The sequence below is a fragment of the Glandiceps talaboti genome, chromosome 12, assembly GCF_964340395.1.
Source record: "Glandiceps talaboti chromosome 12, keGlaTala1.1, whole genome shotgun sequence".
NCBI lineage: Eukaryota > Metazoa > Hemichordata > Enteropneusta > Spengelidae > Glandiceps > Glandiceps talaboti.
Window position 1 is genome coordinate 7,302,988 of NC_135560.1, and position 19,331 is coordinate 7,322,318.

At 36.6% G+C, this 19,331-nt stretch overlaps 1 protein-coding gene across 1 annotated transcript; it reads left to right on the forward strand.

Annotated features, from left to right (window-relative positions):
* Positions 1-10,083: 10,083 nt before the first annotated feature.
* On the forward strand, positions 10,084-18,828 carry LOC144443354 (tubulin alpha-1 chain). The gene is made up of 4 exons (XM_078132814.1): positions 10,084-10,173; positions 12,432-12,654; positions 13,095-14,076; positions 18,681-18,828. The coding sequence occupies exons 1-4, from the start codon at positions 10,171-10,173 to the stop codon at positions 18,826-18,828; spliced, it is 1,356 nt and encodes a 451-aa protein (XP_077988940.1). The 5' UTR covers positions 10,084-10,170.
* Positions 18,829-19,331: the final 503 nt, after the last annotated feature.

Sequence of the window (19,331 nt, forward strand, 5' to 3'; positions counted from 1 at the left end):
CCTGAATATTTTTGTGTGTTTTCAGGCAGGTTAGCGTTGTCCTTTTCTTGTCAGCGCGCATCACTTAAATACCCCCCCCCCCTTCCAATGTCAATTTTTTTCATGATTGTCCGGCCAATTCAGTCTGCAGATGAAAGGGAAAACACAATAGTAACTCTCCCTACACTTCAGTGAAGACAACTGCAGAACTAATCATGAACAAGCTATGTCATCTGCCCCAAATACACACTTGCTGTAAAGTACTAAATAAAAAGAACAGTAACTGCAATGAATAGTAGATTGAGTAACATATCTTGAGAATGTAAAAAAAAAATCGCACCATCGCACCACATTACACAACATTTTCTGACCAGAAACAATTTTTTCTTTTTAATTACGTAATTACTCTTAATAATCATGGGATGTTTATGAAAACCTAATCAGTTCTTGCCATTACCCTACGAAAAACGTCTACAAAATTTCGTTTGAATTGAGCCAGTTGTTTTTTAGAAAATGGTGATACAGACACAGAGACACCACACATACATACATACATACATACATACATACATACATACATACATACATACATACATACATACATACATACCTTATTCGAAACGTCGCATTTTACATCTATTTATACGGACTGATTTATAAGTTCCATATGCATTTCTACATACATACATACATACATACATACATACATGCATACATACATACATACATACATACATACATACAAACCTTATTCGAAACGTCGCATTTTACATCTATTTATACGGACTGATTTATAAGTTCCATATGCATTTCTACATACATACATACATACATACATACATACATACATACATACATACATACATACATATCAAATTCTTTTATTTCCAACTTACATGAAAATAGCATGTACAGGTAAAGTATTTACATAATTCCTTTACAGAATACACACACAATACCTTGCAGGAAATCATACTGACTAGTGAACGAGTTTCTCTTGGTCACTTATGACAAACGTTCACGTGATATCTGGTTGTTATAGTACCTACATCTCAATCTCCAAATTTTGTAAGAACCTATTATTGAGCTTACACTCCAATATTTGGTGATGGATTTTGAATTCCTTCTATTTAAACCAGCTTTGATCAAACCACTTGTGACTTTATGATGTACATTTCCGAGACTTCCAATGACAATAACTATTATTTCTGAACGAAAGCCTGTAGTGTTTATTTCTAGTGAGAGTGGAAAATATTTGTCGAACTTCTTCTGAAAACACAATGAAATATGTGCATCAAAGGGTACGGACACTTCAACTAATATTGCATGTTTGTTATGTTTATCGATGATAGTAATGTCTGGTCGTATATGCTGATGTTCAAAAGTTCTCATAAGGGCATCAAACATTTCAGGTTTTAAAACCGTGTCTTTAAATGTCTCCTTGCCAGGATTACTGTTCGCGATTTTACCGAAGATTAAATCAACTATTCTATTGTGTCTTTGTTGGTATAGTTTCTGGAATTTCGTACAGCCATTCAAAATGTGTGATACTGTTTCAGTGGGATGATTGCATATTTTACATGATTTAGTGTACGACTATGGATAGTACAGGGTCATGAGACTTTCGCACTGCAGGAGCTGTAAACGACCTCTCGCGACAAATGATCTCAAATTATCGTCAATCTTGTGATTGTTGAGGTAAGTGGACGATACACCATGGTTTACTTTCCCTGCCTCTCGAGTCACTCTTCCCTGTGAAGATTTCGCCTTAAACTCGGATTGATATTGCTGCAGCAGCTGCTGTTTAAATGTTGTGTAGAATTTGTCTGGCGAATCGAAGGTTATTGACACTTCATCGTCTACTGCCATTTCGTATAGGTATTTATCGTCTCCTTTAATCAAGGAGATATGCTGACGCTTGCACATTTCATGCAGATTTACCCAAATTGACTTTGGCCAGTTAACTTTAGACTGCTTTGCTATGTTACCGGTATTGTTGATAACATATCCTGCAAAATTCGGACAATCCTCGTCGTGTACAGGTATAGCTTTCCGTTTCTCCATATGTAACTTGAGTGAATATCGTGCTGCCTGTCGTACATTTCGATCGTCGTTATTCAAAACAGACAAATAAAATGAAAGGCGTTTCGCATAATACATAACGCGAGGACTAATTACCCCTAATCCTCCTGCAGATTTTGGAGTGAAAAAGAATGACCTTTTAGAAGACGAGTTCAAGTTGAACCAATGCCTTACATGTCCGACGATTTCATTTTCAATTTCCATTAGGTTCTTCTCTGTGAAGATTAGATTTGGATAGTAAAAATTCAGCTTTGACATGCACATTACGTTGACAGCCGAAAGTTTTGCAGAAGTTGGTAACAGGGATGCGTCTGTCTTTGTCATGGTTTCTTTAAATTCCGATATAAGTATATTAACTTGTTCATTGTTGCAAGAGTTTTCAATATTCATTTGGTAGCCGAGATATGTATACGCTTGTTTACGCTCATACATTGGTATATGGGCATTTTGAATTGATACTTGTGTATCTCCGGTCTTTTCATTCTTTTTCCAGTTGTTTCCAGTTCGCTGACCATGCAATATCCCACATTTGCGATGTTTAATTTGCATACCGCTAGCTACCATGAATGAATCTGTTTTTGTAGTCATAGTGTTTAATTCTTGTTCAGAGTTAGCGATGAAATCTAGATCGTCAACATAGCCTTGCACTGGATTTGGTGTATGAACTCTACCATAAGGACACTCAATCCAACGTAACCATTTGTCAATGCCTTGCTCGAAAACAATCACTGACTACGGACACCCCTGGATAATGCCTTTATTGCGTTGGATGGGTTGTGTAATTGCACTTGCTGTTTTCACCTGGAATGTGGAACCGCTATAGATGTCTCTGGTTATATCAAGATATAGGTCTGGGTATCCTGCTTCTTTCAATTCCCTGATCATGAAATCATGATCTATGCTGCCAAAAGCGTCTTTGATATCAATGAAACTAACATATAGTTTTGAGCTTGTGTGAAGGAAATCACTAACTGCAGACTTTAAACAGAATACATGTTCTTGCAGCCCATTTCTGGGTATAGACCCTTTCTGACGGGTGGATAGGCGTTGAGTGTTCACAATCCATTCGATGTGACGTTTCTGTATGAGCTTCATGAATAATTTGGATAAACGGACGTTTGGACGGACGGATGGCAGCATCACCTCGTAAACCACAGCCTCATTTACAGCACTGTCCAAGACGCACATTTCGCAGTATCGCGGAAGAAATAACAGCTAGATAGATAGATAGATAGATAGACAGACAGACAGACAGACAGACAGACAGACAGACAGACAGACAGACAGACAGACAGACAGACAGGTTACGGGGTGGTCTGCATAATTGATAGTTGGTTGCAGTGACCGTATTCACCATTATAATGGTCTGAATACAAACTTAGCCAACAGTTATCTTGACTCAAATAATTAGAAACTGTTACCTTATATCAATATGTATTGAAGCTTACACCCATGTACGAAAGTTGTTATTTTCAAACATATATTGAGTCACCTGTTGATTCATGATTTCTTTAGAAATGTCTTTGAAAAAAAGGTATAAAGCCATCACTATCTACAGGGGACACGAAAAAGTAATGTTGGCAAGTTGATATCATTGAATTAAAGTTGGACGTGTGACATACAAGTAGTGGATCTCTTACAGACGTTATTAATGCCAATATCGACCAATCCTCACAAACTAACTGATTACCTTGAGGTTATTGTCATTCCTTATATGGAACGTCATGTGACCTTCAGGACCCCAACTCTTCCTTCTTACATCAGGTCTTCCTGCTTATGATCATAACGAAATCGCTGTGCTCAGGGAACAAAAACGTGACACTTACAGCAGACAAAAAAAGAACTTACGAATTTACGTTCGCTATCTTCCTGACGTTAATTTTTTTATTCTAAAAGCGTAACAAAGTGATAAGTTTTACATCAGCAACATGTTCACTTTTAGAGACTACAAGCTTGTGAACATCACTTCGACTGTTTTGTACAAAGCTATATCAACGGTACCGGTGACTGACAACTACACGTCAAACACGACGTCGACGCCAACGCTGATATTAGCCGATAATGGAGCCGTGGAGTCCAATCACCTCTTAAGTTCATTGAAAGGATACATTGATGTATTTCCGTGTGTTATTCTCGTGTTGATAATTTTTTGCGGGATTGCATTTTGTGTCATTTGTGAACCCAGTAGTAAAGAAGAAGAAGAGGAAGAAGAAGAAGAAGAAGATGAACAAGAAGAAGAAGAAGATGATGATGATGATGATGATGATGATGATGATGATGATGATGATGATGATGATGAACAAGAACAAGAAGAAAAATTCGAGGTGTTACAAGATAAGAGTGTGGTAAGTTATCAGATACAAGCGTGTGACGTAGATACGACTGTGGAAAGCATGCTTTCAGCTAACTAATGTAGACGATAGACACTAACTAAAACTGTGTATATTTTTGCTTATAGTTTAAAATGTAATAATTGTAATTCAGTTCTTGTCGTGCCAGACGATAACATGTGGAAATATTAATTAGATTTTTGTCAAGCCAGACGAGAAGATTTACAACATCAAAGAGAGAAGGGAGAAGTCTAGAATCACAACTATCGTTTTTGGCTTACAATTACACGGGTAGGTGTAGTCTAGATGCTATTCGTTTGGTTTCAGTGTGAAGATCTTATCACTCACGTCTAGTCAAATGGATGTATGTAGAATAACATTCCATGCTAAATTTTAAATTACCACCAACGAAGCTGGGAGCCTGATGACTTTATTACATCCACATGTATGGGATTTTCATTCAAATTTAAAAGTAGTTTTATGTTGTAAACATAATTTGCATATCAGGATGGTTTTTTTTTTCTTGATCATGGAAGTGCCTGCCAAGAGATGACTACTGGATTGTACTGTTTTCACTTTAGTGAGTATGTGGCCAAGCTAGATTTTTGCTTGATTAGGTCCATTTGACTAGACGTCAGTGGCGAGAGCTTCAGGTTCAAAACAAGCGGATACCACCTAGACAAAAATACACGTGTCACTTACTTTTTCAATTCACTATATCTGTGTACTAGTATATCTGCTTCGTTTCTAGGCGATGAAGGACGCGGCGCCAAAACAGGAAATGCCGATCTCCTAGGAAGGGTATAGCAGAAACCTATTGAATGGGCAAATGACAATAAAACCAGAAGACATTATTGAACAACTGTACGTTCGCCAAGATGAAGTCTAAAGGAACTCGTTGAGTACGCCACATTCATGTTCAATTTATAAATCTGATCTTTTAGAGACATTTTGCATCTAGTTCAACGTTGTTGGATTTACAAAAAATGTCTCATTCACAAAAAAATAGTCTTTTTTACACCACTGCATCTGGTTATTATGATGTTCAGCTGTCATGGTTAAATATCAAATCCAAATATTTTGTATGTGTACTATCATCGGTGCATATCCTCAGGAAAATATATCTGTCGTTAAACGTACAAAATATGAATGGTGGGAAGAGATTTGGAAAGTTAGAAAATGAGTTTTTTTTGTCCGAGACCATACAAATATTTCAAATTAGGTTATCAATATAGTAATTATTTTGTACTTGTACAGTAGAAACTATTAGAATGTGCCTTAAAATGGAATTTTGTCAATTTGTCAGGAAATCTAAGTTTAACTTATTGATATTTTTTCAAACTTTGAAATAATCAAAGAATTTCTAGGTGTTCATCGTCTTGTTTTCAAGAAAATCAGTAATATTTTACCTTACTCCTGTGTGGAGTTAAAATAGTATTCGGCGGCCATTTTAGATTCTAATATGGGTTGACTTCTTTCAGATCATTTGTACCTCTTAATCAAAGATTACCATGGCGACCCATGGTTTATTTCTTGGTTTTAACTTACGTAGCCACGTATACGTAACAACAAATTTCAGAAGATTTAACGATTTTTAAATTTATACGCGGGAATAATATCAATAATTGTCGTCAATACCTGAAACTAAACAGCTGTCGAAGGATTGCCACAGTAGTGTATTTCCAAAATCTTGGAATTGGAAAATGTTGATTTTTTCCCCTGGAAGTCACGAGGTTAGACATTAGAAACAATCAATTTTAGACACATCACTCACCATGCTAAATTTCTGTTATCTCACTGTAAGATATGTGTTATCCTTCATTATTGGAGAGTTTCTGGCAACAAAAAGTGCCTTAGATTTTTTATGAAATTTCTTTTATGTGACTGTCACATGGCTGATACTCGATATACAGAGGCAAACCATACAATACAATACCGTACAATACAATACAATACAATACAATACAATACAATACAATACAATACAATACAATACAATACAATACAATACAACACAACACAACACAACACAACACAATACAATACAATACAATACAATACAACGCAATACAATACAATACAATACAATACAATACAATACAATACAATACAATACAATACAATACAATACAATACAATACAATACAATACAAGTTATCGTTCACCGGTTTGCCACAGCCAGGCAGAAACCAATAAGAAACTGCAAATTTTAAACTAAGATAGCGAGATCGCAATTTCTTGCGACATTTCGTCTATTAACGTCGTGCAACCAGATGCAGACACGTGGGCACCAAATGTTTTGATGTCTGCATTTGATGTCTAAAACAAAATGTAGCAAGAAACTGTTCATTCAATCTTGCTATCTTAAAGTATAGCATGTGCAGTTTCACATAATAGTTTCTGCATGGTTGTATCAAACAGAATTGATGATCGGTAACTTACAACGGACTGTATATTGTACATAGCAACATTTACGGAATACCGAAATTCTATCAATATTGCTTATAATTGCTGACAAGTTCAATGTTGTAGTGTGTGTATGTGTGTGTGTGTGTGTGTGTGTGTGTGTGTGTGTAGAATATTGTTTACTATATACATTTGTATGTAGGTTATGGTTTACTATACCATGCAAAACTCACGTTATTGTATATGATCAGAACATGTAGATCCTGATCGTTCTACGTCACGACAAACAATGTCCACGTCACCACAACCCGTGTATACGTAATAGTTCCAAAACTCAAAACGTTTCAAACTGTATTCCACTAACATTGAAGCTCATTCTAAGAAATGAAGGCCTTCGAAATGAAATACATGTACAGTTGTAATATTATTGTGTCTGCTAGCCGACAAGGTTTCAATTGGCCACGTGAGGGATGAAAATTGTAAATGTTGAACAGGGAACTTAATAACGGCAATGATCTTAATTTAGAAATTAAATCGGAAATGTGTTATTTTGCATTGAAAAAGAAGAAGATTAACATTATTCTAATTTGAGTCTCTGTTTTTCCTAGTTATTAAAGAAAGTCATTTTCTCAAACAAACAGGGTATAACCATCTTTTTTTAATTCTATTTTTTGTTTTATCCACGTTGAATATTTTATATCACGATGGCACTAAATGTGAACCATGCGATACACTGATAAAGGTGCTATGAACTAGTTTTATTCCGTGAATAAAATTTCAGAATTACACTTTAGATTTTATTATGTTTTCATTTTCTGGTGAAATAAAGGTCAATTCAATTCAATTCAATGGCCAGAAATCTGTGTCCTGTTGAATGCGACATGACATGGGCTGAGATCAGTGAAATCTCATCCTGGATGCTATAACAATAACTCAGGAATGGAGTCCAGTACTGTGCTTATGAGTGGAATTACAACCTCTACTCTACGCTACGACATAAGTGATGTATACGCCATAGAAAGCAGAATGATAGCTTCCAGCTTTGTATTATAGTATTCGTATTAGATAGAACTCGAGGGAATGACATACTCCATTGTGAAAACATGAATGACACAATGCTAACAAGTGAGCACTGTAAAAAGGGGGAATTACGGTACTAATAAAAGGACTATAAAGTATTTCGGGGGAGGGAGGGGGTCCGCCATTGGCCATATCGACTGGGTAGGGCTAAGCGAACGAGTAGAATTTACGACAGGAGGGCCTGAGGAGAAAAGGGGAGTGTGAAAGGGGAGGGGGGGGGGCTTAAAAATTCTGTTGATCTGAAAGGGGTCACGAAATGTTTTGCTTATGATTTGAACCAGATTAACTCCAGGGGTAGTTGTCTATGAAGTACGTTTGCAAAATATCTTGCAGCTTTGCCGCAATAAGCTCTTAGGAGCTGGGCATTTTAACCGACTGGGTGGGGGGCGGTGTTTTGGAGTTGAACATGGGATTTCTCAGACTGACCCCCCCCCCCCCATGACCAAAGCCAAATTGACCAAGCAAAAACCACATTTTCCGAAATGATACCCCCACCCCCACCCCCTACACATACACACACTTGTATACTTTAACATCATTTTATAGGTCTATGGGATGTTACTATAACACCATATGAAAATAATGGAATATTTCTATTTATTAAGAGAACTTGAACACTGAACACATTAGTTTTGTTGACTTTTTATATGTTTATCTAGAATTTATGGAACATGTAATTTCGTCAGGGTATCTCAGTACACAGCATAAATCCATGGGAGACTATATAAATAATAATTACTTACAGTTGATACAACTCTATACATTAAACTAATCTTTTACAAATATAACAATTTTAATGTAACAAATGTTGATAGAAAGCAACATAGACTAATTTCTAATAATGCTACCTATGGTACAGATACCTGTTTGTATACACTGCAGTATAACACGATGTAATAAAAATGTGCAGAATCAAATATAACTCTCTGAGCAGTGTATTTGTGCACAATTTGTGGAAAAAGCGGATGAGGAGGGGGGTACGGGAGGGGGATATCCTTCAGTACAACTTATTATTCTTATATAAATCGCTCCAATTCCCATTCTATTAAACTTTCATCGCGATGCGCAATATCATATCTGACAGTTTACGATGACCTCGACCGTCACGTACGACAGAAAATGGTTCGTGTGCTCCAAAACCTGGTATTTCAAACACAACTTTTGAAGGTAGTCTCGGTACAATACTTGAGAAGCCAAAGTTTAGCCTAATTGATGAGTGCGCCAAGTGTACTAGACTGTCTATGGGTTAGCTAAAACCGGATATATGCGTATCAAACACACGTTTGTCTAGAAATTGAAAGTAGAATTAACACGGAATAACATAAATGTTCCCAGCGACAAGTTGTATGGGTATAGAAATAAAGAAAACTTTCATTTGGAAATCGGGTCGAAATCGGGTCATTGACAGATGAAACAGTATAAAATTTACTGCCATGGTAAATCTGTGTCACAGAGCGATGACGTAACTAATTTGCGTAATGAGCTATAATTGCATAATTAGCTACTTTGGACGTTGTACGAAATACATGTATACAGAAATATAGGTGTATTATTTTAGAACGTTCAGAATAAGATCGTCCCTTAGACCTGCTACAGGCCTGTAACTGTGCCGGAAACAAGTATTCATAAGTGAATGTGATGTGTACATCTTTAATATCAAGACTTTGTTGTGGTTGGAACTATGGAAGTATCAGTGATACGTCTATGGCCCAACAGACATGCATATATCGGGACACTTGTTCAAAATAAATTATGGTTTCGTGACCTTACATTAAGTTATTTCGTGGTTAGGGTGATGCGATGATAAACACGCAACACAATACTTAATAGAAGACAAGAGGGTTTTTTTTCGACCGATCGAGAAAAGTTCTCCAAAAGATGGCACCTGTAGCGTGGTACGGTCATATTGTACTGTAACTCAACAGAGGGTGGGTAACTTGGTTCTAGAGAGATGCTCTTCGAGGGGATGCATGATCACGCAGATCTAAAAGGTTGTAAAATTCGTGTGAGGGTGAATTTTATCGTCCGAAAGCAACTTTCACTTGCACAGACTACAAAAGACTTTTCATAGGGTCTCCTGGTACATCAAATTATAGACGAGAACACCCTGATAACTACCGAGACTTGGGTTCACCCGTTTTCAAAGTGGAACGAGCTATTTGTATGGTGATGCAGATGTCAGTGGCTACATAAACAGGATTCCATCTCAAAATGCGCCATTCTCACCAGAGACCCGTTACAGTCGTTGTGAGACCACTAATTTTGTATTTGCCCATTCCACAAATCATCGACAATGGTAGGTACCATGTTTACATTAGTCAAGTATACAACTGTCTTTGACCGCCAACTTCGTATATTTTATCAACTTTATATCCTGTATTCTAACATCTCTAACCCTAGCTCTGGATTTATACGCTGCGGGGTTTCGACAAGTCTTGTAAGACGTATAAATCCAGAGCTACTCTAACCCTAAATGTCTTCATTTTATCTGACCTCTAAAATGACACGTGGTAACATCTTAGTTATCTGACTTCTATAACAAGCTATGGTACATAACATATATACATTGGGGCTAGTCTATATACCAGAATTTTCCTGCTTGGATTGAGCTCTATGTTTTGAATCCCATTGTCTTCAAACGTTCTTCATTTTACCTTTTCGCGAATTACACTTAAAATATGTTGGTGAAAGGTTCAGCTCGTGGCAAAGTCCTGTAAAATTGGGTCAAGACATCATGATGTGCTTGTTTTCAAGCCAAACGCCACAAGAAAATCGTTAAGATTTGCCCGCTTTGCAATTTTACCCACGTGGCGCGCAAAAAAACTACTTTTTGCGACACACCCATGAACCATGTTTTTGTTTGTCACATTCCTTTCCGCCTCGCACACCATTATCCGTACTTTCCATCCCGCATCGCATATAATCGTGTTGTACGACCAATCTCCTAAAACTTTAAATAACAAAGGCAAAAATGCAAATTCCTATACAAAGTTAAAAACTACAGATGCCATTGCAACTGTTGAGAAAGTAGTTCAGGTAACAATGAGAAGGTGTGTCACGAGGAGATGGAGTCATGTTTGTACGATAGTATGAACTCTGTCCTTTCTTCGTTTGATATCAAAGTCATCCTCGCTTGACCACGAACCCCCCCCCCCCCCGCACAGTGCTACCTTCATACGCGTATTTTGAACGTCCACACACTTCTCCACATCCGAACAACATAGCTGTATGATTCAATACCGAAAGTTAATTGGTTACTTAAAATATGTTCTGGAATGTTCTCATTTCTGTAACATTTTCTCGAAATCATTCACTATATCAGGGGTCTTCCGTATATTTGTCGGAGGGGGGGGGGGGTAAGTTCCGTCTCCACTCGTGGGAAACAACAATACCAGGTAAAAAGTTTATATTAGAGGATCTTCAGACCACTAACGAATCAAATTTCGAATATTCCTATCCATGCTGGGTCCTAACTCCCTAACACGACTGAAATATGTATATTTATGTACATTTCGAATTGTTTTTGTCTATTTGCCATTAAAGCTAGCGATGCTGTTCGAGTGATTCTGACGTTCGTGATTTTATAATGTGAACCTATTTCGTTGAAATTTAAGAACGTTAGCTGCAATAATTGTTTAATGTGATTTTCTGGGCTTTTTCGTCTGTTTTGTTCCCTTTTTCGTTCTGACGTTTAGCCCAAATCAAACGCTACTATTCCTCCAACGTAAATAGACGGAACCGATTCAAATCTGAATCGCAAAGTTGGGCTGATTTTTCTGCTAAATTACGCCTTACCTGGCAAAAATCGGACATTTCCTATTAGGAAACGCCAACATCAATTACGTTATACGCCAACGTTAATTACGGAGCCTTCAAAACCCAAGAAGTGGTCAGAGGTATCCCAATATCGTCAAAATCGGCAAATAAAGCATGCAATGCATGCAACATTTTCAAACCAGCAGTACGCTGACATCTCCCTCACGTTTTCAACGTGATCTCGTCTATTTGCGTTTGCGTTACAGGAATTGTAGCGTTTGATTCGGATTAAACGTCGGAACGAAAAAAGGCACAAAAAGCCCTCAAAATCACGACAAACGCTACAATTGTTGCAGCTATAAGAACGTTTGACCGTATTGTACTAATTAAAACACAACCCTACAGACAACTCTACAGACAGCAATAGAAAGTGACAATTCGATTTTGTTGATGATGTTGTGAAGGATAATAGAGTGAAATTAAAAGATACTCCTTATCGCTATCACCCAAACAGACCACTTTGAAATGAGAAATCAAAGGAAATGCATACCGAGACAATTGTCGAAAATGTTTATCGTGTTATTACAATACCAATACGTGTATATGTGTGTGGGGGTGGGGGGGGGGGCAACTTAAGATACTTTTGCACGATGAACTTGCAACATTTGTCCAATTAGATGAAATGCTGGTCCAAGATATATATTATTACATGTGTTTATATAAACAAAATTATATGTATATGATCAAATGCACCATGCGCCATACAGTTCACCATTTTTCTTTGATGTCTTTTCACAGCGTGAATGTATATCAGTCCATGTGGGTCAGGCTGGTGTCCAAATGGGCAATGCCTGTTGGGAGTTGTACTGTTTGGAGCACGGTATCCAGCCTGATGGCCAGATGCCAAGTGACAAGACCATTGGTGGTGGTGACGATTCCTTCAACACCTTCTTCAGTGAGACTGGAGCTGGCAAACATGTACCACGTGCCGTGTTTGTAGATTTGGAACCAACTGTAGTCGGTATGTGTTAAGTTTTTGTCTCAAGTTCACAGTAAAGTCAAATGAAAATGGGCATTCAGAAACTCGATAAATAATTTTAAAATGTTTAAAAAAACAAAAAAAAACTACACCGGGGGAGATTTGCCTGAATACAAGGAGTTAACGTCCGAGTACACAATTCAACGACAATTGTGAAATATTTAGCTCATTCTTGAGTTCAGAATTATCATCTCCAATTTATGGTAATTAACTAACAACCTGGAACTGCTACGGAAATTAGGTGCGTGTGTTTTTTGACTCTGTTCGACCCCGACTCCCGAATAATCCTGATATTGAATGTATAATGACTTTCAAAGTTCTCTAAACACGTGATATGTGTAAGCTAATAATATTACACTTAAATTTAAAATATATTTTCATCTCCCTTTTACTAATGAACTTACTTTTGTCATCAAAAACAGACGAAGTCCGTACCGGTACCTACCGTCAACTATTTCACCCAGAGCAGTTGATCACTGGTAAGGAAGATGCCGCCAACAACTACGCACGTGGTCACTACACCGTCGGCAAAGAACTTATCGACATGGTGTTGGACAGAATCCGTAAACTGGCTGATCAATGTACTGGTCTCCAAGGTTTCCTCATCTTCCATAGCTTCGGCGGTGGTACTGGTTCTGGTTTCACTTCCCTCTTGATGGAACGTCTGTCTGTTGACTATGGTAAGAAGTCCAAACTCGAATTCGCCATCTATCCAGCTCCTCAGGTCTCCACCGCTGTAGTCGAACCATACAACTCCATTTTGACCACCCATACCACACTGGAGCACTCCGACTGTGCTTTCATGGTTGACAACGAAGCTATCTACGATATCTGTCGCCGTAACCTCGACATTGAACGTCCAACTTACACCAACTTGAACCGTCTGATTGGCCAGATCGTCTCCTCCATCACTGCATCCCTGCGTTTCGATGGTGCCCTGAACGTCGATTTGACTGAGTTCCAGACCAACTTGGTACCCTACCCACGTATTCATTTCCCCTTGGCTACATATGCACCAATCATCTCTGCCGAGAAAGCCTATCACGAACAACTCACAGTTGCTGAAATCACCAATGCCTGCTTTGAGCCAGCCAACCAGATGGTAAAATGTGACCCACGTCACGGCAAGTATATGGCCTGTTGTATGCTGTACCGTGGTGATGTTGTACCCAAAGACGTCAACGCTTCAATTGCCACCATCAAGACCAAACGTACCATCCAGTTCGTCGACTGGTGTCCAACCGGTTTCAAGGTCGGTATCAACTACCAACCACCAACCGTTGTACCGGGCGGTGACTTGGCTAAAGTACAGCGCGCCGTCTGCATGTTGAGCAACACCACTGCCATTGCTGAGGCCTGGGCTCGTCTTGACCACAAGTTCGACTTGATGTATGCCAAGCGTGCTTTCTAGTCCAGTCAATCTAGCGGAAAAAATGGCCGAACCCAAACATAATTGCAACAGAAATAATTTTTAGTGCATCTTGCTCAGAATTTTATGCTGAATAACATATTAAAAGTCTAGAAAAATCTAAGTGGTGGAACATGGTCAAAAATGATGTTTTTTAATTAGCATAATTAGTGAAAAAATAATATTCATGAGATATCATTTGTTCAAAAAACCTATGCAAGTAACATGTCTATGGGTAGGTCTGAAGGTGAGTAATTACTTTGGAGTCACTGTACGATCGTGCAACCATTCCCATAGAATTAATATGTGTATTTTTAATTACTTTAATTAAGGACACTGATTACTTGTAACGTACAATAACTATACATTTTTTTGAACGCCCCTGTTCGTTGTATGTCTCTCATTAGGTATTGGAGTATTTGAATCCCTTACTCTCATTATTAAATTACTCCTCCCTTGTTAGATAAACATGCATGCTAAACAAGTGTTAATTAGTGTAATTAACATGTAAAACAATACATTAGTAAGCATAAGTGATATTTTTTGTTCAATAGTTATTGACACTTGATTTTGAGTGAACATAACTTTTCAATCATCAAACCACTCCAAGGTAAGCTAAAGAATAGTTAAAGTTTCCTAATTAATTGATTAATTAATTACTTAATTAATTAATTAATGTAATTATCGTCAAGATGTTGAGAAGTTTTTTCGATTTAAAGTATGCAAGTAATATGTCTTTCGATAGGTCTTGACCTTAAAAGTGAGATAAACATCATTATCAAATTGTCAAACCTGAGCCGGAGTACCATTCATGGGTTGTTGGTTTTATAAATACATGTATTCAACCTATTAGACACTGTGTAAGGAGAAGATTCTGTTTTCATTATGTGATTTTATATCACCGTGTGTCCAGATGAGCGTTCAAAAATGATGTAGCTACACCATAATTATACAACCTCGACGCTGGCAGTATCTGAGATGCTGTACTCCTAGACCTTTTTGTCTTCTTCCCGATAGTTTTGATATCTCTCAGAGAAAGAAATGCCCCTTGATTCTATCAATATTCCGTCACTGTTTGTTTACATAGCATCGTCTGCATATCTATAAATATGTCTTCTTTGGGTGGGTTTACCAGTGCTGCCCCTTGTCTTTCAATTAAGGCAGCACTGATTGACTTGTTTCTAGATCCTGTTTTACCACATACATGGTATTATTAGTGGTACCGGTTGAGGAATAAGTTGTGATTATCTGCTTATCACAATTGTGTATTTTTGTAGTTTTCTTTATTTTCAGTCATTCTAAATAAACATACTATATTTAAAAAGTACAATTTGTGTAGTATCAGTGTTTGTTATTTCTTGCGTTGTTGATACCTTTTGGTCTTTATGTTCAATTTGTTTAAAAGTGAAAAAAACATGTTCATATTCTGTTCTGTCTCAAAACCTGCCAGTTGAAACTTTAATTTCTAACTATGAACTATGACAACCTATTGCATTACATTTTACAATAAAGTTTGGCTTTACTAGTTACTTGGCATGTTCTACCCTTTATATTTCGTTTAAAGCTCGATTACTGACAACATGATCTTCAGTTTGTACATTGAACTGTACCTTGTTTTTAATAAAAGATATCTTTTCATATCTAGATATAAATTAGCTTAAACTTGAATCTTTTGAATTCCGCGCTATGTAACACGGACACATATTACTTCTACAGACAAGTATTCGGATGAGTATTATACATTTGTAGATTTTGTTACATCCCTCTGTGAATTGTTTGAATTCAGCTTTTTTTTTTTTTTCAATGTTACAAAAATATAGATATCATCTTTGAAATGACATGAAAGGCAGTATTATAGGTCCATTTTTTTGCACATTACATGTATTATTACCACTGTACGAAACATAAGACGATTTTAGGTGATACAGGACATTAATAATTTCTTTGGATGGGACCCTTCCTCTATTATCTTCTTTGTTTTATTTCTGTACCATTACCAGTCATCTCACAGTTACGTATCATTTTGAGTGCAAATCTCACTTCATCTTTAAAATTAATTTATTTAATATTTGAATATGTTACGACCACAAACTAACTTTATCTTTGACCTGGAAAAGTCATTTTTACTAATTCTGCATACTGCGACATCTCAAATATAGTTAATAAAAAATTGGCAAATTTGGCTCAGAAGATGCCTTCTGTACAATGAGACAAGGAATTCTTGGAAACAAACAAACTTTGGAGCTCCAAATCTATTTACGGATGATCGCACGATGTCACAAAAGCTCAATAAAGTATAACTTCGTTTGTTTGGGAGGGGCGGGTCTGGCATCAATGCGATTGCTGAACTTCATTCTTGCACTTCTAACCAAAGTTTGAAAACTTTCACAATCACGCCTTCAATGATAACTTCTATATTTATACTAAGATGTTCATAAGTTTATTAAAATTTACTTCTTATGTGATATACAACTGCTAGATTTCCAATATAGTATTTAATGTGTTGTCCTAAATGGACAAAGTTCATGTATTGAGCTTGTGGGATATGTTATGCGATTGTCCCTTAATCCTTGCACAAACAATGCTGATGATATCGTTTCAACAGATTTTTAACTCCTATTTTGTGTTTGAAAATGACCTCTTCCATTAAGTTCTAAGCTTTCCACGATTGTATAACTCTAAAAGGGGTCATGTGATGCAGAATACTATAGGCGAAACGTAGACCAAAGCTAATTGTAAGCAAAATAAAATATAGCTACAATAAATCGCCTTTGTAATATTAATAGTCTGGCTGATAATGACTATTATAATTATTTCATTTTTCTTTTATTAGTTTTATCATCTAACTTTATTCATATTTTCTGTGTTTGTGTTTACATTGTTACACAATCATCACATCCTTTGTTCGAATTCCAGATGACAATGCTAATTCTTACGACATGATATTTAAAATTATCAATACTTTTGTTTGGATATCAGGGGCAGGTAAATGTTGCGAAGTACTTTAGCTTCCCTCATTTTGTTTTCAATTTCTACAAAAAATATATGGTATATTTGTTTAGATTTCATTTGATTAATTTTTATTCAATTTTGATTCCATTTTGTGAGGGTGATTTAATCATTTTTATTTTTATAATTTCTTATTCCCCGTAAAACAGGTGCACAAGAACTAAGCATTTATCAACCATGCAGTGCCTGTTTTTTAAATGAAAATTATTTGGTTTCCATAGAATCAGTGAGAATTTAAATCCTTTTAAAGTTTTGCCATTCAATTTTATGACAGGATTTTAAAAATGAAACAAATGAATTTGATAGCCTTCTTGACATGTCATTTGTTTCGAACAGAATTTTTACCGTATGTAATTCCTGTAATATCAGGCTAACCATTAAGTTTGACTAATTATTTGAGTCACTACATAAATGATTGCGGGCTAGATTGAATTGGAAGGCGATTGTCATGTCATTGTGGTAAATTGACACAAACAAGTGACTGATGATGTTACTTTCAAATTATATCAGTGTTGAAAGGGGTGTTTAATTAATTTATCTTTCTGCACTGTTAATAATAATATTTATAGAATTGAATAAAAAAGTTTGAAGATGGAAATATGTTAAAAAAGAACAATATGATAAGAAAGAGATTGGCTGTTTAGTTTAGTGATGAGAATGATGAGGGGAATGGACATCCCATAATACTTGCATGTCCTTGTCGACTCTCAGTATAAGTACATCTTAATCTTGTGTTCCTCCTAAGTTAACAACTTGATATCAGTGCGGTATGCGAGAACAATACGTACACATTAGTATACAGCGATACATTGGTATAAGAAGTACACAATGATCCAGTGATATAAGTAGTAACTTTTGCAACATTGTTGGTTAGATGCCTAAAGATCATTATACCTATACTATTGGGTGGAAGTTTCAGGCAAGATGCAATTGTTAACATTTATTGCCTTGATTTCTCTGTTGCATAACTACAAAACAAAAATATGAGTTATCAGACTGTCTTTGATGATATTAAAAGGTCCATTGTAGCCTATGTAATTTGTCATTCCAAGACCTTCCCAAAGACATATTACTTGCATGGGAGATTGATAAACCGTGTATATGCTAATTATGCTAATTACTAATTAATTAAGAATCTTTGATACATTTTACATGAAAAGTGTTTGATGATGACAAGCACGCTAAATTTATTTCCCACTGTACTGCAAATCAAATGATATATAACCTGCAAACATTTGTGTTAGGAAAATGTTATCAAATTTGAATATGTTGATTATAATTTTTCATAATTTACATATTAATTATGCTGATGAGATGTTGAATCATCATATGATGGTCCTAGTATGCTTTTTCACCCTTAGACCTATCCATAGAATGTTACTTGCCAGGTTCTATTGCGAAAACAGCATTTTAAGAATATAATACTCTCGCTAATTATGCTAATTAATAAAAACGTTATTTTCACCATGTTCCACCACTTAGATTTTTCTAGACTTTTGATATGTTGTTCAGCACAAAATTCTGAACAAGATGCACTAAAAATTATTTCTGTTGCAATTATGTTTGGGTCAAACCTTATTTTGACTGGACTATTCGTCCATTGGTATGTCGGTGAAGGTATGGAAGAAGGCGAGTTCTCCGAGGCTCGTGAAGATTTGGCAGCTTTGGAGAAAGATTACGAAGAAGTTGGCGTTGATTCGGTAGACCAAGGGGAAGAGGAAGAAGGCGACGAATACTAAACTGTACCGATTCGGAATTACATAGACAATACATTCATCTCGAGTATGAAGTCCCGGAGTTTATATGGCGGTCGTGATGGACCGTAAAAATCTCCAGATATGTAAAAATAAAAACGAATGGGTTCATTAAAACAACTAAATATTTAAACGTGCGTGTTTTTTATATGTGAGTGTACATGCGATTTAGACTGGTAAAGTCGTGATTTTGATTTATTTATTACTTTGTGATGATTGAAATCTCGCGTCACCAAACTCTCTTTTTTTTCGCTCGCTCGCTCTCTCTCTCTCTCTCTCTCTCTCTCTCTCTCTCTCTCTCTCTCTCTCTCTCTCTCTCTCTCTCTCTCTCTCTCTCTCTTCCCCCCCCCCAACACCTACTCGATCGAAGCTTATTCCACTTAGATTGTAGCGCACGTTTTGCTGCTTGAAGTGCTGGAGGACATATGATAGTTAAGATGCATCTTCAAGCTCGAACACCTGGTACTCGATCTGAAAATGTGACTTTT